The following is a 26,021-nucleotide window of genomic DNA, read 5'->3' on the forward strand; positions in this document are numbered from 1 at the left end:
AACAAGCACCTTATCTTTCCTCACTAAATTTCAAAAATAAAAATACATATCCCATCAAAAAATCTCCTATCCAATCCAACGATATCAATGAATAGCTGTCCATTGATGTTAGGTTCCAGCTAACATTATTTGTTGTTTTTAATACCGCTGAACGAAAGAGCGAAAGAACGGTTCAAAAGAACTGGTTTACTTAGGTGAACGGCCAGTGAGTGAACCGTTCATCAAAATGAACTGTTTTGCCCATCTCTGATAACAACCATAACATAACAACGTACAACCATAATAGGAACATAAAACCTCTGCTTTTCAGCTCTGCAGCGATTTCGTACAACCATAATAGGAACAAGGCAGCATTCGATATTGCGATAATTGGCACGTAGATGTGAAATTATACCAATTATGGTAATACAAGAACAAAGAAGCCATTAAAAAACATATCAGAGCCTTTGAAAATAAGATATGTTTTTCAAACTAATAATAAACTCACTCATATTACCATAATACATACTATTGCGATGATAGGTACCCTATTTTGATATAAAACGACGAGTTAAAAATTAATTAATAATTCAAAGTTATCACATTTTTCATTATGATGGATTATCCTTGATATGAAAAAATTGAAACTTAATTATAACCCTACTGTACTCGCGTGCAAAATCATAACACGTATACTGGCGCACAGTGTCACAGACCGAATATTGAACTTCTCTGTAATGTTGCCATTGTGTATTTTTCAGGCTCTATTGGCATTTATTTAAAGAAGAGGGTATGATTGAATGGAAAAACTCCAAAACATATGTTTTCTTCGTCTTTATTATGTTTTAATAGTCATCTAATTCAGCCTCCTCAAAATAGAGTAATTTTTGATACTCCAACACAAATAACGAAATTCTAATTTTTCACTGTTATTAATTGAAAGTAAGCAACTGAATATAATTCATGGAAGTATAAAGACCTATAAAATAACATAAAAACGTATTAATCGATTGTGGTTTCATTGGAGTAAGAATCAGGACACAGCATAACTGCATGCTCGAAACAAACATATTTTTTACATTTTATGCAGTTGTTGCGTGTTTTTCGGGTCTCTTATCGAAGAGAAGAATGTATAACAACTTTCTAGATAATTACTCGATAATAAAGGTTACAAACAAAAGGGACTGAAATCAAATAAGATTAGTCCGGTAATGATCTTATGCATTATATTTAATAAATATTCCACGCCACTAACATAAATTTATACATTTAATTCAACAATATTCTAGAATATAAAAAAGGCAATTGTCCAAAAAAGTTACTCGCGTCGGTGTGTCAGACCGAAAGTGTTAAAAAAGGGACACATGTCCCCTTTGTACCAACACATGCGATACGCTAAACGATGACGAACGACGAATAACGAAGCAAGAGAGAATCGCAAAGTCGTAGTGTTGATATTTTCTGAGAAATGAACGAATTATTGATTTCTCGGTCTGACAGACCAATGCGCGAGTACAGGAGTGTTAATGGAAGATTTTCTTCTGCTAAGTTTTGTTAAATTTTCTTTTTTTTCCTTAACCCTCTTGTACTCGCGTGCAAAATCATAACACGTATACTCGCGCACGGTGTCACAGACAGAAAATTGAACTTCTCTGTAATGTTACCATTGTGTATTTTTCAGGCTTTATTGGCATTTATTTGAAAAAGAGGGTACGATTGAATGGAAAAACTCCAAAAAATATGTTTTCTTCGTCTTTATTATGTTTTAATAGTCATCTAATTCAGCCTCCTCAAAACAGAGTAATTTTTGATACTCCAAAACAAATAACGAAATTCGAATTTTTCACTGTTATTAATTAAAAGTAAGCAACTGAATATAATTCGTGGAAGTATAAAGAGCTATAAAATAACATAAAAACGTATTAATCGATTGTGGTTCCATTGGAGTCAGAATCAGAACGTAGCATAACTGCATGCCCGAAACAAACATATTTATTTACATTTTATGCAGTTGTTGCGTGTTTTTCGGGTATTTTATCGAAGAGAAGAATGTATAACGACCTTCCAGATAATCACCAGATGATAAGGGTTCTAGAGTATAAAGTTGGCATATTTCTAATATTCTTTGTCTCTGTATTCTTGGTAAACTAAGAATTAAAGCCTTTTTTAGATTGGACAAAAAAGATGATATAAAAGGATTTCTAGGAACTTCCTTTCTTTTTCTTGTTTTCTTGTCATTATAAAAAAAATATCTCCGAAACTGAAACTGTTAAAAATTACCATAAGCCATCGATTAGTTTATAGTTTACTGTTTACAATTCTTCCACAAGTGAAATTATTATCGTCGTGAAATTATATATATGTATATGTATATGTGTATACATTATATTAAGCGAATAACTATACAAAAGTCAAACATTTATATTTTGCTTTTGAACGTATGAATCTAACGACGAATAGTTAATACATGGATCCATTCAATCCAGTTATAAAAGGAACTGAAATCAAATAAGAATAGTCCGGTAATAATCTTATGCATTATATTCAATAAAAATTCTACGCCACTAACTTTTCATTCAATAATATTCTAGAATATGAAAAAAGGCACTTGTCCAAAAAAGTTACTCCTATACTCGCGTCGGTGTGTCAGACCGAATGTGTTGAAAAAATGTCTCACGTCCTCTTTGCACCAACACATGCGATAAACGATGACGAACGACGAACTACGAAACTAAAGAGAATCGCAAAGTCGTAGTGTTGATATTTTCTGTGAAATGAACGAATTATTGATTTCTCGGTCTGACAGACCAATGCGCGAGTATAGGAGTGTTAATGCCAATAGAAAACCTGTGGTAGATAAGTCAAAAGTTCGTGAACCTTGTGAAATCAAGGAATCAAGAGGAATTGTAGAGTAAAATCCAGGATGCACAGTGTACTATTTCTATCAGTAAGTGCCGGAAACTCGTGGAGCAAGTGCGTGTAGTGATCGGAACAATGTTTATACAACCAAGTATTGATGATTTTAAATCTAAGAAAACCCTTTTTCTGAAAAAAAAGTGTGACCTTATTTGTTGACCCTCAATTTTTGAGCTTGGGGCATTTTTTTTTGTTCTCAAAAACTTTTGTAAAATTTAAATGCATTATTTTAAAGAATGTTGATAAAGTAGTTGGATCTGTTTCATTGAATAGTCTTATAGTTCCGACTGCCACTGTAAGTATGTATTTAATGTTAAGCATTGACATATTAGAAGTACCTCCGTTGGTTGTTAGGTATGTTAGGCTAGGTATGGATGGACCGACTTATTTAAAATGTGTACTCCGATAATTTCAAATAGTAACGTTAGGTTGAAACATCGTAGACATTTCGGTAGAAGTTGTAAAAAGATAAATGAAAAGGAACAAAACTCTACCTTCCGCAGGAAACGCTCGTTGCAGTCCTTGGCGGTGCCCCGCCAGTGTCGATGTCGATAGCGCGAATTGCCCAGCTTCGAGGACCCCTTCAGTTCGGCCGCTTCACTCACCACCCGACGGATCGTTTGGAAGCGTGCCCGATTGCATCGGTGCATCGGTTTCAGCACGGCACCCCGCTCCGGTTCCGAATCCGGCCCCGACTTGTTGTGTTCGTCTTCGTCGTCCACCCAGGCACTTAGGACCCCCTCGACGAAGTTGTACAGCATCTGAATGTTGGGCTGGAGCGGAGTGCTGCCCGAGGGCGCCTTCTGGAGTGGTTGAATGAGCTTCCGGTTCTGGCACACCTCCCGCAGCAGGTTCTCCCCGAAGTGGACCGTCTTGTGACGCCGTCGCCGCGAATTGAGCGATGCAGCCGACAGCGATTTGGTAAGCTTCCCGTTGCAGGTGGAAGCCGATCGTTTCTTCGACCGGGACCGGGGCAGCGAACTGCGGGAATCCTCCCGTGATAACCGTTTCTGAACCATCTCGGCGTTTCGTGGCAGTGAATTGCTTTTTATTTTCTGTGACGAGGTGCCCGCCACTGTTGCGGCTGCCGTGCAGCGGACGTCGGTGCATCGGGGCAGCGAGTTGCACTTGTTGTTGCACTCGTAACAAAGTGGTCCACATTTGCTGGTGGCCGAAGGCGTGGCGGATTTGACACGTGGCAACGAAGCACAGCGCGGCGTGTCGTAGTAGTTGTACATGTAGCAGTTCGGGTCGTCGCACAGAGACAGGGCCGAACACATGGGATCGATGCACTTGGACAGTGATGCACTGCGTTCCGTGGTGCGCTGGGAAGGGTAACTGGGCGCTTGCGCTTGTGCATGGGGTACTTGCTTGTTGATTTGATTGATGTCTCCGACGGTGGCGGAGCGCTGAGTTTTATTTCTACGCGAGCGATCCCTTCTGGCAGGTTTCTGGCTGAACGATGTAGTTTGCTGAGGATACTGTTGTGCTGGAATCTGCTGGGGGAGAGTACCCATCAGCTGGGGAGTGGACTTGTGTTCGCGTTCCTTCGATTTATAGCGGAATATTCGCTCGGGTTTCTGGGGAGGAACTCGCGGCGGTGGTTGATCAGAGAGTGTAGAAGTCACAACCTCACTGGCGGAATGACGCAACTTACGCTCGCGATGGCTATGTTCGCTCCGGTCGCGCTCCTTCCGCCTAATATCGGTGCAGCTGCTTTGCGCTGCATCGAAGGTATGTTTTTTGAGCTGCCTCAGCGGATACTGTATCCACTCGGTGGTAGATTTGTGGAAGAACTCTTCGTTAGGCCCTAGCGAGTGTCGTTTTTGCAGCTTAGCACCACTTGATTTCTGTTTCGGTTCAAAGTGTTGGAGGGGAATTTCTTCCTTTTCTTTGAACTTTTTCGGAGCACTCGTCTCCTCGTTAACTTTGCTGAAAATTTGCTGCTTTTTGAGCCACTCCAAGATGTCGTCCCGGGTGAGGGCTATTTCACCGGGTCCCACCGATTGCTGACGTTGTGCGGCTGCTGCTGCTTGAGGTCCTCCCGAGGACTGTCGTTGGAGTGGCTTCTTCGGCTGCTGCTGCTGCTCTTGGATGTCTTTGTCGAACTTGAGCTGGGATGATTTTGCCTTCTGGAGAAACTCAACGCTACGTTTGAGCGGAAGATTGAGCAACCATTCCGAGATGTCGGCCTTGAGCAGCTGAAGATCGCTTGGACCGGATGAGTGTCGCTGATGGCCATTTTCCTTGGCGTACTCCTCTTCACCACGACGTGCCGTTCGTTCGTCAACCGACCGAGATGAATGGCGCTGTTTGAGACTACGGTCGAAGAATTCAGTTTTCGCTATCGCTCCCGTCTGTTGACTTCCGGCAGCAATTGGAATCGGGGCACTGGTTGGCTTTTGTTTTGGCACAGGTACGGTGATGTGACCATTGACAAGCTGCTGGTGTTGCTGTTGCTGTTTGATGTTACGGGCATCAGTCTTTTCCGTGGCGGAGAGTTTCTCAATCTCGTACTTGTATTGTTTTAGCTGTTCGATCCACTTTATGTCGGCGTTTATTTGCTGGAGATACTTCATGAGCTCCTCGTTCGTTAACTCTTGGCTCTGCTTCTGAGGGGCACCACTGAAACTGGGGTGCTGCTGCTGCATGGTGGCTCCGGTTGATGAAGGATGGTAATGGTGAAATCCACCGGTGCTACTGCTAGTACCGGGGACGGAGCTGCCAATGGCGGTGGTAGAGGATGAGACATTGGTGTTTACGCTGGTAACCTGCTGTTGCTGCTGTTGTTGTTGTTGGTGCTGTTGCTGTTGTTGTTGCTGCTGCTGCTGTTGCAGCTGTTGCAAGGCCTTCAGATCCTGTAATTTGTATTGTGCATTACAACGACAGACAGGAGTGCGACCACCAGTGGCTAGTCCTCCACTACCGCCATCGTCACCGCCTGTACTGGGTTTCTTGGCGGACGAAGCCGTCGTCGTCACGTGGCTGCGCCCGGGGGCTACTGGGGTAATTTGTACGATCACACAGCAGCAGTGTAGAAGAAGGGTGTTCTTGTTTTCACTGCTATGACTACCTCCTTCGCTGGTTTCAACGATGGTGCCACTGCTGTTGATGTGGCTGGTGTTAATTGCTTTGCGCGCACTTCCGTTACAAGTTCGATCCTGCTCCGGATGTGATTTTTGCTGGCTCTGAGCTTGCTGTAACGCTGCCAGAATGAGCGCTGAGTGCTAGGAAATGCCACAGGTAACCGATGAGCGATCGTTGTGGCAAGCTCGGGGATCTTATTCTCGGCTAAATCCTCCCGTTGGCGATCCTGACAACGTTTTTCGCGCCTTCGTCCGAGGTAATATCTATATGAATGATCACTATTTTCATCTACACTAATACAGGCGCTATCGAACAAAGAAGACGTACCGCTAAGCCTATCACGAAGTAACAATTGAGTATTGTATATCACTCGCCCGCTATACATGCCACTCTTTTTCACATATCATCATACATTCCTCTTAACACTTGTGTATCCTCGGCTCGTCAAAACTTTTTGTTTTATTTTCATATAAAGTAAACCAGAAGCTTCCCGTCACACTTTTCCAACACTTTTCACTTCATCCTGGCGCTGGAAAGTAGAACAACGTGCGAATGAGAATGATTTTTCTTCTTCTCTAGAACTAGAACATCCCGAACCAAAAAAAAGTGGCACACCGGAAATCTTTGTATTTATTTTAACAATTTTCGTTTTTCCTATATAACTGCAAAACCCACAAAGATATGCACGTATTCGTTGCACTATTCTCGCGCTTTACTACTGGCGTTGCAACCCGTTCCACTCGTCGATCTGTCGTCATCACTTTCGATCATCATCACCACCGTCATCGGCATCATTATTATCTTGTTAGTCGCATCGGTTCTGCTGTTATTGTCAGCATCCTTGGGGATTGGATAACTTTTTTTTTCTCCTCTCACTATCTGTTTTATTTTCTGCTTTGCTTTGCTACTGCTTCAGTTGATTAGTCTTATTCATCACAACTTTGTATTTCCATTCTCAGAAATAGCGATTTCTGTTTTTTTCGCGCGAAGATGACGATGACGATAAACAGATTGCGAGCGTATGCAAGCTCCGAGCAAGCAACATCCGAAAGGATTCGATTCCAAGGTCCACACAATGTTTTCTTCTGTGCGCAAATATTGCGATGCGACGCGATGCTTCTCGCCTTCAGTCAGTGCTAGAGCTGCCCGGAATATTGGTGTTTTCAAGAATTACATAAAGCTCCACTAGTAGCAGATGTTCTGTTTCGGTTTGACAGGGAAAAAATAGTTCATTCCTATTTCGTTTCTTTGCAAATCTGGGCGCTTCAGATCCTTTGTGTACGTTTTTGTTCCTCACACTCCACTAAGACTAGAGAGTGTGTTATCCTTCACTAGGCGCCAGGCAGTGAGTGAGTGAGTGTACGCTATTTTTTGAACGCTATTTTTTCCATATTAGGCCCTATACTAGCGGATCCGGTTGGTGCTGAGACGCCTCAACGCAAGCTTACACTTGTGTTGCTCCACGGTGGTTCGGCTGGGCAAACTAAAACTAAACAACTGTGCGTGTCTTTCGTTATAAGCACTACACCACACACGAGGGGGGAAGGAAATTGCGAGCACAAATAATGAGAAAAATAACCACGAGTGCGTTTTGTAACAACTTTTCCACGAATTCTGCCAGATTCCGGCAGCGATCCAGTTCCTTTCTTTTGCCCGTTTTTCTTGCACCTTGCACTCGCGAGGATCCTCCGCCGTGGGTTGCACTTTCTTCTTCCTGCAATACGCGAGCTACTCTCCCGATTACGTGTATATGAATATGATTTTAACTTTCTTCAAGAACAACAGTTACTGCAGGAGGATCGCTAGGAAACTAAACTTTCGGAAAAAGATGATGACTTTTGGAGAAAGCACCGTACGCGAATATGATGACATGACGCCCATATTCGGAGGAAAATTTTGTGACTCTGCTCTTGTTTGCTCCGCTCGCGCTCACCGAAACCCACTTTCCGGACGGTGTTCTCCCGCTTCTCTGGGAAAACTAGCGAACTCCGATGGATTTTCACCTCATCTCCCGCCCCCCACGAAAAATGGACGAAATGATTTGCTCGCACACACTTTTTCTCATTGTTGCTGGTAACTTCGAGTGAGAGAGAGAGTGAAAGAGAGACATTGGTCTGATGTCAGTGGGGTGTTTTGCCTAGCGCCCAGAAAAGCAGCACACGAAGAACCTTGGAAAGGGATGCTGGCGCAAAAGCTCTCTGAGATAGCGATGATGCAATTAAAGCTCCTAGAAAGGAGAGCCGTAGTAAATCAAGTGCGTGAGAAAGAGAGATGGGCCACGGTGGGACGTTGCCACGGCGAAATGGTCACATGATTTCGTCTATCGTAACAGTGAATACTGGGAAAAGGGAGGATCGATACATTACATTTTTACATTGTTTTTTTTTTCTAGTATGGTCTGCATTACGTGTTGAAATGTGGTATGCAATAGTATTGAAGACCAGAAAATATATCAAACTCATTTATTTTATTGTAAGCTGTTTCAATACACTCGACTTCGCACTCTGTTTCTTTAATTTTCTCGTCGAGTATAGTTTATTTGTTTAACAACATATCGAGAAAGTATAGTTGGAAACAAAGACGCATGTGATATTATTGATGAATTCTCTTACTTAATTATTCCCGAATCCACCCGAGCGCCATTCACTCTAATTCCACCTAACCGAATGCAGCATACACTAGAATGTGACCTAAATGTAAAATGTAACGTTGAAAAATCCGCAAGTTTTCCTGTTACTAGACATATGTATATTTATTTCTTACTAGCTGACCCGGCAAACTTCGTCCCGTTCAAAATTTATTTTTTGTTATCAATACCTTCAAACAATCACGTTTTCTTGCAAAGCACACGTTCATGGGTCCAATCGAAGAACTGTTCATTGATTGATCTTCTAATTGACCCTTTGAAATTACCTTTCACTATAAAATTCCTAGTACTTCTACCAAAACTCGTCATTATAATATCGGAATATTTTCAGATACAATTCTCGTTCATGATGTTTTAAATCACTTGCAAAATCATATTTCTCCGTTACATGGAGTAAATGTTTGATACAGAAAATATGATAGAATGAAGACAGGCCTAAATCGGACAATTCCTTTCTCGAGTTTTACTCTTATCAACATATTCGGCGATCAATTTTTATAGATAAAAGATATATCGTTTTGTCTCATATTCCGAACAGTCCCAAATTCCGAGCACTTCATTTTTGAATGTAGATTTACTAAACTTATATGTTATAAACAATTGAATAATGAAAACACAGACATTCTTTGGGGTATAGGCTTCATTTTGACATCATTTACAGGTATAGATACAGCCGATAATTTATAATATTAGACATTTGCAAAAAAAGTGACAGTCAAAACCAATGATCAAATGTTTGCGTTAGCAAATTCCGCAAAAACACAAGCATCGTCCATTTTTCAGTTTTTGTAGTTGTTTCAACTATTTTGTATGTTGTGCTAGAGAATGTATGAACCTACAATAAATGGGTAAAAAATGATATTTTAAGCAGAAATATTCATTAAAATTAATATTGAAGTAGTGTTCGGAATATGAATCAAGTTTCTATGCATGAATCAAATTCCGAACACTTCATTTTCAATTTTTTCACTGAACTTTAATGTTATAAATAATTGGATAATCAAAACCCTGAAATCCTTTGGGTTATAGCCTTTATTTTAACATCATTTACAGGTATCGATACAGCCTATGATTTATAATATAAGGCATTTGCAAACAAGCGACAGTCAAAACCAATGATTAAATGTTTGCGTTAGCAAATTCTGCAGAAAACAAGCATCGTTAATTATTCAGTTTTTGTGTTTTTTTCAACTGTTTGTTTGTTGTTTTCATGTTAGGTGCTAGAAATGGTAAGAATCTACAATAAATGGATGACATACAATGATTTTTTATGCAGAAATCTTTATTAAAATTAGTGTTCGGAATATGAATCAAGTTTCTACGCATGATTGCGAATTGCGAACACTCCATTTATAAATGTGAATTTACTGAACTTTAGTATTATAAATAATTCAATATTCAAAACCCTGACATTCTTTGGGCTACAGGTCTCGATACCATGTAAACTATAAGAAACAAATACAATCAATAATTACAAGAGCAAAATCCATTTTTTTTGCGAGCATTACATTTTTCCAAAGAAGACTAACTAATTGAATTTAATTTGATATATCGATCATATGAGTCGGTCCAGTAGTTTAAAAGTTATGATTTAAAAAAAAATGCATTTTTGCTGTTCGGAATTTGTTCGGAATATGAGTCAGTGACAAAAATGGTGTTCGGAATTTCAGACAAAAGTGATTAAACATATTTTTAGTTTTTCATTATGAATATCTCAGAGTTTTGATCATTCAATTATTTATAACATTAAAGTTCAGTGAATTTACATTTGAAAATGGAGTGTTCGGGATTTGAATCAGGCAAAGAAACTTGATTCATATTCCGAACACTTCTTCAATATTAATTTTAATGAAGGTTTCTACTTGAAATATAATTCTTTTCACCTATTTATTGTAAATCAATTTTATTGTAGTGGAGGCGATCTGGCGTAGTGGTAACATCCATGCCTCTCACGCTGAAGGTCACGAGTTCAATTCTCACTCCCGACATTCTTCCAAAAATGGAAGTAAAAAGTGACGAACCAGCCAAATGAGTTGAAAATCACTATAATACAGATAAAAAAAAAAAAAAAAAAAATTTATTGTAGTGAAATGAAAAAGAAGTCTCTATTGTATCAAAAAATCGAATTTATTTCGCCAAAAAATACCATTCTGACTAATGAGACACTGTTTAATGGCCATCAAAGCTCATGTGTTCGGAATATGAGACAAAACAGTAAGAGTGCGTTTTATCACATTAAACCCCACTTAGCGCGAACATTAAAAGGACTAACAACGCATGTCACTATGTACGGGCATTAAATTTTCTGAATTATCCCATTTTCCTTCAGTTTTCCGAAAATTTCAATTGTCATGTTTGGTTGGAATATGTTGGGTTGAGTTATGTGTAATATTTAAATGAGACCCCCTCTCCATTCTAGAGGAGGTAGGGGTTTCATACCATCATAGAAGAATTTCTTGTACCCAAAAATCCTCACATCTCAAATTTGGCTCCATTTGCTTGATTAGTTCTTGAGTTATGCAGAAATTTATGCTTCATTTGTTTGTCCTTAAAACATTTTTTTTTTGAAAATCAAGAATTGTATTTTGTGTAATACATACTAATCGATTATTTTTGGTAAGTAAAATACTGTTTCAAGGCATTAAACCGGTTTGTTTTATTTCATAGGTTTAGTGGGGGGAATTCTACTGAATAAATGATATGATTTTATCATATCACATTTCATTCCTAGCGGACCAAGTCTATAAATAATATGTTTCTGTTCAGTCAGATCGGACCAAATACACATAGCCAGTCGTAAACCCCACTTGATAGTCTTAAAAGAGGTTCTTTTTTGTCATAATACCATTATACGACCTTGCTAAAGTGTAACTAAGAGCAGTAGAAAAACAAAAAGGGAGAATAATTGGAGGCTACTGAAACTACACAGCTTTAGACTTTGAGTTCGATTTACTCGAAATCATAATTTTGTTACTTAGTCCGGTCTGACTGAACACCGACCATATGTTGACTCCGATCAATCGACAAAATCGAACGCAAGGGCGAGGCATTCATAAATTTTTGAAAGATAGTAAAAGTGTGCAGTTTCTTATGGCCATTGCTTTGAATAAAATATTTCAAACCATTCGAGAATAATAAACGTGTATTTTAATGAAAAAATCCTGTTTCATATTCTTATTCTTGCTCTTATTAAGAAATTATTTTCATTAAAGTGGTAATAATTTAAGTATGAAAGAGCTAACCCGTGAGTTCAAAACATCTCGATGTTTTGATGTTTTGGGCATGAGAAAAGTCGCATCACGACTAGTGTCAAAAGAGCCCATTTTTTTCAAAAATTTCATCGCAATCAAGTGGCTGAAGGGAGTTCCTGTAGCCACATTGGTTGCGCGTTCGCTTAGTAAGCGATCGATCCTGAGTTCGAGACTCAAGACCCCCAATTGACCATCTTTGTGTTGTTATAGAATAACTACGTCCACGCAACAATTCTCAGCGATGGAGATCGATCCACGGTCGAAATAAGATCGATTCATCCACACAACTGCTCTGATCTGCAAGAAACATCGGACTGTTGTTCTATTAATAACACAACAATGATCATATCAACGTTATCCGCTGTCTGGTGGTCTAACTGTGCAATGGAAGAACAGAAAGAATACTCTTATGCCCAAAATGACAGAATGGGAATTGTACAGTGCATCGCGTAGTTTGAAATACGACAAATATAAGGAATAAATATACCAATCGATATCAGGAACAAGATCTTGTCTATGTTAGAACTGGAAAAACACGTCTTTGCTTCATGATGATTTGTTGTTAGTGTCGAGCTGTCTAATAAGTTTCGCCGTTCGATAAAGGACAGCACGAATAGTATCTTAGTTTTTCATTTTTCTAAAAGTAAAAGTTAAAAGTATACAATGATCATATTTGAGTCTGGAAGAGGTTGGCCAAGAAGGTGATGGCATCATTTTTGGGATACAAATAATTATCGTGAATTACCTTCTTACTGGTTAAAAATGAAATATTTTTTGTCGTAACCTTTTCGACAAGCTGGATGTAAGATTTCGTTAGAAAAAAATACTAGGTCTACAGAAGTAGAAAACAAAAAAACACGGATCATTAAAACAATGCACCCTTTCACCTCACTCAAAAATTAACATGAGATTCAGTGAATTACAATACGAACTGTTACCTATTCGAAATTCGTCGTCCAGCTGACTTTTCGACGGTTTTCGTTTTTCAGTGTTTGAAGAACTTCGCAGATTTCTCTGACAGTTCGTCCGCTGTTAATGTTTTGATGGATATTACAGGAAATCTATCCATAATGAACATTCACATTCATTGGCCTTTTTTTTGGCCATATTCTCAACTCTCTGGTCACTGTTTCGCTGGTTTTAGAGAACTTAAGTTTAAGAACATAAAACAACGTTTTTTTTTAAATAGTTGATATTTGAACAGCCTTTTGTATCCGCAGTAGTTCAAAGAAATGCTTAACATTCTCAAGATTGACTCGAACCAAAGAGTTTGTTCGACGCGAAACGATCGAGTTATCACCGCAATCAATATTAGTGCACTCCTATTTATTCGACAAAAAAAGTTTTTCTATTCGTATACACGCATTTTCGATCTTGCCACGTAAATTACAATCACAAAGTGTTATTTGGCATAGAAAGCTCAACTAAACCCTGAACACAAATGACACTACGCTTAGAAGGCAAAGTTATCCTTAGTACCGTTTCAGAGAAAATGGAGCTATTCTGTTCTGATTACTGGAACCGGTCAGTTTCTTGAGTTCATTCAAACTGTTCAAAAAATGTCGATTTATTATACGGAGTTTCACTATGAAATATACATTGATTAATTGGCGCAACTTGATTGTTCGTTTCGATTGCGATTAATTGTGTAGCAATCGTTCGAATAAAAATTGTGTGTGGCAGTAACTGATCGATTATTTCATTTATTGGACGATTGGCGTTGAATCTATCCATAATTTCATCATTCTACTTAGTTTTGGTTAGTTTGTTTAGGATAATGATTAATTTGTCTGACAAATTAAAGAATCAACAAATGAAAATCTGGATTTGAGATAATTTACTGCTGCGGATGCCGTGAAGCAGTAGCTTGCCTCTTTTTGTCATATTCGTAACGCAATATTGCAAAATGGACGAGGAGAATGGATTACAACGGAGAACCTCCATTCTATTATCCTGAACACGAGAACGATAATGGCAGTCTTTCGCCTGGAACAGTACATATTATGATCCACTAAATAAGAGATCTTACGACCCTCGAGCACAGATTCAATTTTACTCCGTTGTGAATTCTTTCGCGAGTGATAAGTTGATAATATTGTACCTAAATTATAAAGATAAGAGATAGTTTACACGATAAAAATATAAAAATTGGAGAGCATTAGAAAAATCTAAACGAACATGTTTTTGTTTTGTTTGGAAAAAGCGCAGATAAAAAAAACCGTTAGTTGATTCAGGACGACCATTAGTCATTTGCTATATCTGACTCTGTGTTGTGTGCTATCAAAATTGTGTTGTTTATTACGCCACAAACTTGGTAAAATTGATTACATTGTTCACCAACTACAACAAATGAATGATCTGAGTAGATTGGACCTTAAACGATAACATCGAATTGACTCGTGGTTCATTTGAATATCTTGAGGCATGCAAACACACAACAGCTCGATGTGTGAACGACCGAAGCATTTGAGTTTGGTTCGCACTGAAAGAGAATAAATCAGATCTTTGAGGCGCCAGTATCTTTGAGGTAATATAATTTTGATGTATTTACGCATTGTTTCGGAGCCGAAGTCATGAACCTCGTTTCATTTCTTGATGACAGCGCCATATTATCACCATGCTGAAGACATAATATATTAAATTAATATTAATTTTTGGAAAATATTAAATAAACAGGTGTACTAGTATGTACTTTGCATAAACTAGCCCCCCTGAACCCACAATCGGAACAATAATGTGCGATAATAAGTAGAGATTGCTAAATTCATCGATAAACCGTCTCAATTATTGCCACTTCGTGTCACACAGCGACCCACTGTTCTCGTCCTACCAAAGCAGAGAGTGCTCTCTTTGATATAATCTCAATTAAACTACGAGAGATCTCCACGATAACAAAATAAGCCCACAAGCTTTGTGTGTGCATCACAAATGGGATTCGTGAGAGTAGGGGAGATGATTTTGATAAAATAGAAGAGATAGAGAGCATGTGTATGAAAAGCTGGATAGTGAAAATTTTCGATTTGTATCTTGGGTACATCCCAGAGTACGAAGACCTGCTCTAATTGAATTAGCGCTGGAAGTTAGCAGAAATGTTTATGCATTCGAGCCAATGGTAATGTTAAACTAAAAGACATTTAGTAATGTTCATGCTTTTTGTCGTCATCTGCTCACATCGAACGTCGAACAAACGTGATTTTCATAATATTCAACTTCCAATGGATGCATGATGATCATCTCAAAGTCTAACTGCGCAAAAGTTCATCTCACTATGATATACAAATCTCTCATCTCCTCTAGAGCAGGATGAGATATAAAATCGGGCTCCCATGTGATGCTGTACGATTTCATACACTACTACTAAGGCAGAATAAGAATGAAAGCATGGCCAATAAACAACGCTACCATACGTCTACTAGTACGCTACCAATATTCAGAGCTACATGACACAAAAGCGTTTCGCTACCAATGAAAGAGATTTCCGCTACCATATGAGCTGAGTCGTGTAAGAGAGAGTGTTTTTGGTTGTGTGTGGGGGTGCTTCTCTCGCAACGATCTCATGTACTTTGTATGCGTCTGCGAGTGTGGGGGAAAATAAGAACAATTGGTATGATTTTTGGAGGAAAATTATATTCTTTTTTTTCTCAAGTCCATTGCTACGAGCTACGAGGGCAAGCAAAAATTTTTCTGTTTGTCTAATGGATTACATGTCTGGAGCTGGTCGAAATTCCAGTGTTGCTGCGGCGCCGTTACGCTTCCTTGGGTTGACCTCGGTGGACTTGTGGTACAGGGAGCGTATCCTGCGTTGTGCGTTTGATGAGCTTGAGACAACACTTTTTCATTGTCCTTACAGGGTACGATTCTGGTACGGTGCGGTGCTCTTGTTTGAGGTCACTGACAGAGGCTACTTTCGCGCGAGAAAACCAACAATTGGGTCAGAAAATGGGGTCACACGAAAGGAGTGAAACACGCGATGTGGAAATTTTGAAATTCACCGAATAGTTTCGATTCGAAACGAAAAGGCGAACGTTCCACTTCTCGATTGGGAAAAACTTCGCCAAGCGTTTGCCGAAACAACGAAACAAATGCGATTTCTGCACGCGAACTTCACAGAACACTCTGACGTTTCCGACTTTCTATGAGCCGCGGATAGCACTCTCATTCACGTATACTCTCGTCAACAAAGCCAAACTGACGGGCTAATTGAATTGTATCACATACATACAGATAGCGCCACACGATTCTTGTTTTTTTTTTCTTCTGTCCAATAGGTTTCTCTCCAGGGGTATGATTTTTTCAATTATACAGAGGAGGTAAAACGGTTCTGCACGAAGCTAGCCAAAGCTGTACTCTTCCAATGTTTGTTTCCCTATTTCTTGTCCAAGCTTTTGTTATTTTCGGAAGACTTCGAAACGACAGCGCTCGGAAATGAACTTCGCGTGTGGAAATTAGGCCGGAAGTTCACCGCGGACACATAAATGGATCACGAACGAAGTGAAAAAAAACACAGTTTCCACTATAGTCATTCAAAACGGTGTTGGGATGGGACGACAGGGTACGACGATGCGACGGGTTGCGGTGGGAGCTAAACGTGGCGACGATTTCCCAGAGCCATAGCCTGAGAGTGTATGTGTGTGCTGCTGCTAACTTTGTGATTGTGTGCACATTCTGGCTCTGGCTCTGGCTCTTTAGCTCCTGGTAGCAAAGTGCTTTTGCTGTACTCGACTCTCTGCACATTCGTAGAACATGGGCTTCTATGTGTGGAGTGCCGTGTCACGCGAGATGCAAAATGCCGAAGAGAAAATTGAGTGTGTAAGGTTAGGAACAGGAAAAGATCCAGTTGAAGGTGGACATACATCGAGCTTTGCACTGTGGGCTAGCTGCTGGAATTATTATTTCGAGCATAGTAGTGCAAATGAATAACTGTAGAACGGAGATTTTAGAGTAGATTTATCATACACTATTTGGACTCTTGAATAAGTTCTTTTTTTAACAGATGGCTTTATGCGTATCCGTTTCTCAAATATAGAGAAGCTTAAATGTTGAGATTACAACGTTTACAAAATAAAGTAATGCGTTTGATCTTGCGTTGTAATAGATACAGTTCCTCAGCTCTCATGCTAAACACGCTTCAATGGCTATCTGTGAAGCAAAGAATTGTATATTTGACCATGGTGTTCGTTTTGGAAAATGGATTGCTGTCTCGATGTTTGTGTGATCGAATTGAAAGAGGAAGTGACATTCATCGATATAATACCAGAAACGCTAACGAAGTACGAACACCAAACTTCTTAAGTAGAGTATCACAGAACTCCCTATTTTTTAAAGGTGTTACTTTTTTTTCAATTCAACATTAAAAGAGCAACCTCATTAGCAGATTTTGAACGACAGTGTATTTCTCGTGTCAAAAATATAATTTAAACGTTAAGATTGTAGGTGACGAAGTGGGTTTTAACGAATTATGTATGTGTATACGTATATAAACTTTTTCATTACGGCAGTGTGCTCCGCCGAAGTGCTACCCCTGTACGGAGCACTGCGCCGAAAAGTATGCACATCGCGCTGGTGTGCTCGAAGAGCAGTATGAATTTCATGTCGTCTAAAGACGACGCTCGTACACACAGGACGTCGCGTCTTTAACCCTTTCGTAGACGACGCTCGTAACGAAAGGGTTAAAGAAGGAACTGCCAACTTCGTCTCAATGATAATGAAGGATTATTTTGTATATGTTTATAGAAATTAAAAGAAAAAAAAAAGAAAATAGAAAGTAGTCTACATAAGTTTGAACACGCGCGCGTTAATGCAGCCATCAGAAATCTGAATTGTGATAGCGATTAGGACATAGAAGAGTTTGTTTTTATTGTGGAATTGGATATGTAAGTCTTAATAAAAAGGAACACAGCTATGATTGAGGTTTGGTCGAAGATCGAGAGAGCGAATGTTGTCGAGTGAAGAAGGCCCACGAGCGATTTCTGAAGGGTCAAGCAGACAACCGTCAGAATGAACGGATAGGCTACAGTCTGAAATTCATTCAACGGGTCAAATGTTTGATTAAACAACTGGAGATTAGAACAGTTAGTCTGACAAATTTAGCAGTCAGGTTACAGTGATCTCAGAAGATGCTATGGGATAGCTTGACGGGACAGCAAGCGCTTCTTCTTGTGACTTGGCTCAACCTTTTACAAGCATGTTCAAAGAATCTTTTGAATAGATGAAGCTTACTGAAGTACCGGTATCACAAAGAGGTGATTTCATATCTGTAGGTTAAATCGGTTCAGTTTTTTTTGGAAAACTGGTTATGTATTAAATGGTTATGTGTGAAAAATACTTCAAAGAATTAGTTTCACCGTTCATTTGAAGATACAGTGAAACATGGTTTTTCCTCAGCGTCGCAACGAAAGACAATGCGTCTCCATGAAAATGAATTTCTCATGGAGTCACACACATGATGGTAACACTGGTATATCTGGCAGGGGAGTTTGAATGCAGTGAATTTATGAAACACTAGCTGACTCAGCAAACTTCGTCCCGCCCAAAATTTATTTTTTGTTATCACATTCACGTTTTCTTACTAAGCGTACATTTATGGGTCCAATCGCAGAACTGTTCATTGATTGATCTTCTAATCTACACTTTATAATTACCTTTTACTATTTAATTTCTAGTACTTCTACCAAAACTCGTCATTATAATATTATGATTAGGGGATTATTTTCAGACACAATCCTCGTTCAAGATTTTCCAACCACTCGCAAATAACATGTGTATCCATTACATGGAATAAATGTTTGATACAGAAAATATGATAGAATAAAGACAGCATTGAATCGGACAATTCCTGCCTCGAGTTTTGCTCTAATCAACACATTCGGCGATCCATTTTTATTTATATAGATAGAAGAAGCTATAGGAGTGAGTTTTATCACATGAAAATCACTTTCCACTTTCGAACAAAGATCAATTTCGTTAGCACAATCGCATCGATTGTCATCTTTGGTTGGAATATGTTTGATTGAAATATGTGTTTTAATTTTTTAAAAAGTCAAACGTGATCATGATACTAGAATGCTTTTGGTTATTTACATTTTCATACATGATTTTAGGGGGGGGGGGGTGGTTAGGGGTTACGAAAATGTCCACGCTTGTCCACGGTGCGGGGGGAGGGGGTATAGATAATGTAATACATAATTTGAAAAAAAAGACATAATTTTTCAGCAGTAAATGGAATTTATTCTGTATTTCCGAGAAATTTATCGGTATTTATCAATAAAAAGATTGAGCTGGCTGATAGTGCTTACCGGACGAAAATCCGTATTTTTCATATCGTTGAACTCTTTTTCTAAAATGTGTATCCTGATAGTAACGCACACCAACCGAGAGTAATCGATTTATTTTCATTGGTTTAAGAGGATAAGGATGATAGGATGAAGACCCCTTTAAAGCATGTTAGAATGTTGTAATATTAGAAATACACAACATTGTTTCCCTTCATTGGGTTTCTGGTTCAACATCCGCTCCTGCTGTAAAAACCGTTTAGATTCTTTTGAAAACTTCAAAGGTGAAAATGGAATACAAAAAACAAACTCTTTTATGGATGCACGAACTGTATCTCTCGAGAAGTGTTCTTAGCAGCGATGCTCTTCTTCGTTCTGGAATACGCTTCTACTGGTCGGACTCGATTATACACAGACTCGATTATATGTCATTCGATTATATACAATTTTGGACTCGATTATATAAAGTCTGAAAAACATATTTTTTTACATTTCCAATATGACTTGTTTCAAGAAAAAAATTTAGCCTTTCAACGTTAAGGTGAAATTTAAGTGGCTATTATATGTACAGTGGGGTAAAAATCGTGATTTTTGAAGATTTTGTTTGAACTTTCACCAGGAATTGTTTATTTCGAGATTGCAGCGAAATTAACAAAGATAGAAGTTGGGTGTCAAAGAACAAATTGTAGAGCGGTTAGAGAGCTTCTACTTAATTGACAGAAACAATCAAGTTTAATATGAATTTTTAGGATAAAATTAACAATAACAATAACTTTAACTTTTCATTTCTAAAATGTTATTAAAATCCGTCAATTTTTTCCGTAGCATACTTTTTTATGTAGAGCCAGTTTGAGGTAACTGTGTCCGAAATAAAAAAAAAAAGTTCTATAACTCTGTCATTGCTGAAATTCGAATATATGCGTAGAAGGATATTTTTCATCAAATATGATCGTCTAAAACCCCCAGAGAGATTCTGGATAAATTTATTTTTTTCATGTAAAAAAAGTATTTTCTGACTTTAAGATGATGAATAAAAAATTGAATTCTTCTTTTATAATCAAAAATTGATAAATATATACACAAAAAACGAATTGAAAAAAAAAAATTTGTTGACTCGATTATATACAGTGAAAAGAAATCGGAGACTGTATATAATTGAGTCCGCGCTGTAATGATAATCAAATCGAGACGCTGATTATGAATCCTCAGTACACGACACATGAATTAGAAGTTTCTTTACAAATACAGTAGAACTCCGATTATCCGCGAAATAGTTTGGCAAGCTCACCGCGAATAACGAAAATCGGTAATAACGCCTTCATAGACTAAAAATGGGGTACAAAAACGAAATAAAAATATTTTAGCGTAAGAACTATTTTTTATCTACAGGGTGGGCCATTTAAAGTGGAAGCATCTGGCAACCCCATAACTTTTGACAGAGATGTCAGATTAACAAATGTCATACCACGTTGGAAGCGTCATTTCAGTACAATTTTAACCATGGAACAATACACACCTAAACAACGCGCTGAAATTGTTCAGCTGTACATTCAAAATAACTTCTCAATTGTGTTAACTAAACGTGCGTGGAAAAATAAAAATAAAGTTAAAACATCGCCTGGAGACAACACTATACGTCGATAATATGCCAAATTTATATCGTCTGGTAGTGTTGGTAATGCCAGTCATCTTTCCAGACAACGACCAAGACGTTTCGACGAGAATATTGATGCCGTTCGAGCCAGTGTTGCAGAGACTCCATCGACATCAGGTCGCCATCGTTCGCAAGAGTTAGGCATCGCTCGAACCACTCTCCGACGCATAATTCGTGTTGATTTGAAAATGTTTCCGTATAAAATTCAAATGGCTCAACAACTTAACCCATCTGACTTACCACGTCGACTTGATTTTGCGAAATGGACCATCGAAATGGCCAAAAATGAACGTGGCTTTTGGCAAAAAATCATAATGTCTGATGAGGCGCATTTCAACTTGAATGGAGGAGTGAATAAACAAAATTGTCGGTTTTATGCTACTGAAAACCCTCAATTCATCGAAACGCAACCTCTTTACGACCAAAAAGTTACTGTGTGGTGTGGCATTTATGCCGATAAAGTCATCGGCCCGTACTTCTTTGAAAACGAAAATGGAGCAACGGTAACCGTGAATGGGGAGCGTTATCGGACAATGATAACCGATTTTTTATTGCCATTTGTTCGTGAAAATGAATTGGACAATTACTGGTTCCAACAGGACGGCGCTACATGCCATACAGCGGCTGCCACGACCAAATTATTGCGCGAAATGTTCCCCGGAAGATTAATATCGAAAAACGGCGATTATGACTGGCCACCGAGATCACCTGATTTGACGCCTCCTGACTTTTTTTTATGGGGATATTTAAAATCCAAGGTATACACTGGTAAACCAAGGACCCTGGCTGCGCTGAAAGACAATATCCGACAAGAAATTGCTGCCATATCGGCCGAAACATTGGGCAAAGTGATGGAAAATGCCGAAAAAAGGGCACATTTTGTGGTCAAGGCCAGAGGCGGTCATTTACGAGATATCATAATCAAAAAGTAGTTAGAACAAATCTCCTTGGACCAAAATAAATTAATTTCAAAAAATTTTTTTTTTAAATTCCACTTCTTTACTTTGCTATTGCAAAAACAAATCCTTCCACTTTAAATGGCCCACCCTGTATCTACAGAAATCATACTTTTAGGTCAAGTTTTCGAAAAATCGAACAGCAACTTTGATAATTTGGCTTGGCTTTGGCTTTGGAACGCAACCATATGGTAAGGTTTTGCCATCAAATGATAGTTTGATTTTGTATAACTTTATCGGGGTATAAATTCGGTATGAAGCAACTATATGCGGAAAGTGCACAACCATACACAACCTAACAAAAAACAAAACCTTATAAATTTCAAAAATATGTAAACTTTTCTTCAGCATTACTTTGATAAAAGATCACCCATCACACAAAAACATTGGACTGACCCTCCAACAGAAATGAATGTAGGATTTAGCCAAGTTTTTGTTTGACGGTTTTCCAATTTTTTGTCATTTTCCAAAAAACGGAAGGACGGAAAAAAATCTTAAAGAGTGGGGTTTCTGTAACGCCAATAATCAAAATCACATCAATGGTTTTTGTTAAAAAAAATGATTATTACAACTTGGTCGTTAATGAGATTAACTATCCATCTGTAAGATCGTGCCAAAACAAAAGAGTGCCTAGCTCGCACTGATAAATCGGATCATCCGCTTGCGGATAATCTTGATTGTACAGTATATATGCTAATGACAGCTGGTAAAGTCTGGTTACGTAAAACGCTACAATGTATGGGTTCTACACTATTTTACCAAAAAACATCGTTTTTTTTTCAAGCAAATCGAGACTGGTGATTCAAAATCTAAGCAACAATTCACAACAATGTTGAGTCAAAAAAAATCTTTGGGCCAGTCAAATGACGTCCGTATCCTCAGAGCCAGTCTTTACCAGGAGAGAGTCATTCTTTGTGTCTGAGTTACTGGCAGGCAATTCAGTATCATGATTTCCAGAATAATGCCAAATTTCATGTCTTTTTGACAGCCCGGAAGAATTCTTGGAGTTTGGTTGCGATGGGCTTGTTCACCCACCATATTTCCCAGATATTGCATCTTCAGATTATCATTCGTTCAGGCCGGTGGGAAAAAAAACTAAATGACCAGAATTTCGACTCATTAGATATCACGAAAAGCACGTTGCGCAGTCTTTTGACAAAAAAAAACAAATAAGTTCTGCGATGATGTAATTTCAAAGTTGCGTGGAGGATATTAGGCACTGACTAACGTCTATTAGTTTGATCAATTTAAGTGTTGATCAAATCAAAACTACGTAACACTCCACAACGTTTTAATATCTTGAACAGCGTAATGATATCCATATCTATTTTTTTATACCACTGAGGTCTTATTTCGCCTCAGCTTTTCTTTGATGATTTCGAATAATTTAACTAACGAAGCCCTTGATTTAATTGTTTGATTTCCTCCAAAACTTAAGCAGCTCAGCTAGTTTACGTTAGTTTACGCTACAAAATTTCCGAGATAAGATTCACAGTGATGCTTTGATATAACGTAAATATAACGGAATATAACGTAATAACAACGTAAATATAATTTGAACGAAATTTAGAAGTTATACTAATAACTTTACGGGCAATGTTGGGAAACAAATAAAAAATAAGTACAAACCGCTACTATTGATAAACTATTAATAAACTTTTTTATCAATGTAAAACCATAGCATAGAAAATAGAAACAAACTAGAAATGGAATTTACACGCAATTCTATTACTTTCCCGATTTGTTTTGACAACAGGGGAAGGGGTATAGAGAATGTCCACGCTTGTCCACGGAGGGGGAGGGGGTGTCTAGAATTGTGCTTTTTCTGTCCACGTGGTATGTGGACAGCCCCTATGGAGAATATCGTCCAAATCGTCTACTGAAAGACTTTCTACTAAATGTTTGACAAATCACATTATATGATTTCCAGTAATTATAGTGTAGTGTACCACAAGGCTTGAGACACTGTCTGCCACGTGGCATTGTCTTTTTTTACAACGTTCTTGTTGGCATCGTTCAACAGGGACCGAACCTTTATGGGTAAACGCTCGCGATGAGTTCAAACGTTTCCTCCAAGCGGCCCATTGTGTTTGTATCGCGTGATACACAAACTGAGCAGAGAAAAGCGAGCGAAAAATCGAGCACAAAATTTGTGCCATCTGAGTATACTTCCGTCGCACACCATTACAAGAATGGTGTTTTTTCCACCCACAATCGTGTTTCTTTCACCCCTGTGACCAAAACACACTCATACTCTTTCTCTCTCTCTTTCTCTTCGAACAGTATAATGTTATTCAAGTGCACCGCGAGAGATATGAGCGTGTGGAACTGTCATGACAGCTGAAGAAAAGTGACAAGTGGGAGGAAGAAAAAGCAAACACAAAGCAAGTGGCTAGTATCCGTCAAGCTAAAAGCTGTTGAGCTGGGGGGACGGTGACACCGAATGGATCTTTTATCGATTTTAGAGGTTGCTAGGTTACGTCGTTCTAATTCGCAATCGTCGTATCATCAGAGCTTTTGAGCAGCGCGCTGTTGTTGCTAAACGTAGTACTATTCTTGGGTGGGCTATTTTGAGTTGCCTACCGAGGAACTTGTTTTGTTTGAATTAAATAGTTTTTCAGAATCAGAAGTAAACGAGTAGCAATGCACGCTTGTACGAAATGAATTCAAAAGTTAGTTTATGGGATTCAGCATTCTACTCACATTTTCAAAACTGGTGGAATTGTAACATATTCGGAATCTACCGGGATGATATGCTTGCATCAAATAGGATAGTAGTACTTGGTTGAGAAACAGAGCTTAAGGTGCTCATATTGCGAAAATTTCACTTTCATTGAAGAAGTTCCGCTCCTCATACACCTCCGATTCCTCGTAAGAAGCAAGAAAATGTTAAACCAACTGAGAGGTCCTCTGGAAATGATAAAATTCCAAACACCATTCCTGGTTTTACTTCTCCGAGAACACAAAAAGACGTGAACACTCCGTCCGGGTCTTCCAAAGCTGAATTATTTTCCCTACACATCACATCCTAGATGCTCTAAGCATTCCCGAGCCCCTCAAAAGTATTATTGTTAGTTTGGTTCCTGCACTGTTTGCATTCTTGACAGAAAAATGGCACCTCCTTGCAACCATTTTTTCTCTCGATGCCTAATTGTTCTATAAGCGATATAGATACAATTAAAGTTATTCAATGGAACTGCATAAGTATTAAACCCAAAATCGAATCGCTAAAATGTTTAGTCAACAATATAGATTCTGACGTATTTGCTCTTTGGGAAACATGGCTTACCCCTGATGAGGACTTGAATTTTCACGATTTTAACATTATCCGTTTAGACCGAAGAGACTCACATGGTGGCGTTCGTTTGGGGATCAAAAAATGCCATTCCATCTTTAGAATCCCTTTACCATCGCTTCTAGAAATCGAGATAGTCGCTTGTCAAACAGCAATAAGGGGAAAAGACCTATGCATTGCTTCTGTGTATATTCCTCTCAGAGTTGGAATTTCACGCAACCAACTCGATGTAATTATCGAGATGGTACCCGATCCCAAGTTAATTTTGGGTGATTTCAATTCACATGGTGTGGCTTGGGAGGCACTCTACGATGATAACCGTTCCTCAATCAGCTACGATCTATGCGATAATTTCAATTTGTTAACTTTGAACACTGGCGAAGCTACAAGAGTACCCAAACCCCCTGCAAGAGAAAGTACACTGGACTTGTCACTCTGTTCATTCCCTTTATCTTTAGATTGTGTGTGGGAAGTAATCCATGATCTTCACGGTAACGATCACTTACCAATCCTTGTTTCTATTACCAATGAGATGTGCCCACAGAAATTGGTCGAAGTTGTATACGATCTTACCCATAATATTGACTGGGAGAAATTTGCTAGTATTATATCAGAGTGCATCAATTCGACCCCTGATCTTCCACCTCTTGAAGAATATAATTTTATTGCTAGTTTGATTTAACACACTGCCATTCAAGCTCAAACGGTGCCATTCAAGCTTCCTTGGTGCGAAACTTCGCCGATGCCCTGGTGCTCCTTGGTGGGACAAAAAGTGCTCGAATGCTTATTTCAATAAATCCTCTGCTTTCAAAATTTTTCGCAAAAATGGCTCAATGGAAAATTTTTGTACGTATGAACTTTTGGAGACCAAAATAAAAAATCTTATTGGAGCGAAACTCAGTTACTGTCGACGATATTCCAATGGTTTGTCAAGAGAATCATCTATGGGTACCCTATGGAACACA

General features: G+C 38.7%; 1 protein-coding gene across 3 annotated transcripts in view; it reads right to left on the reverse strand.

The window, feature by feature from the left end:
- LOC129769558 (protein still life, isoform SIF type 1) overlaps positions 1-26,021 on the reverse strand; it is a 371,458-nt gene that overhangs the window by 144,430 nt on the left and 201,007 nt on the right. For 2 of the 3 annotated variants that reach the window (XM_055771904.1, XM_055771902.1), the window contains exon 1: positions 3,390-7,828. The exons of the other annotated variant lie outside the window; for it this stretch is intronic. In XM_055771904.1, the coding sequence (XP_055627879.1) occupies positions 3,390-5,546 (2,157 nt within the window). In that variant the 5' untranslated portion in view covers positions 5,547-7,828. Of the gene's footprint in view, positions 1-3,389; positions 7,829-26,021 lie in introns of those variants that run through there. 3 annotated transcript variants of the gene reach the window in all.

The sequence above is a fragment of the Toxorhynchites rutilus genome, chromosome 2 (assembly GCF_029784135.1).
Source record: "Toxorhynchites rutilus septentrionalis strain SRP chromosome 2, ASM2978413v1, whole genome shotgun sequence".
NCBI classification, from domain to species: Eukaryota; Metazoa; Arthropoda; class Insecta; order Diptera; family Culicidae; genus Toxorhynchites; species Toxorhynchites rutilus.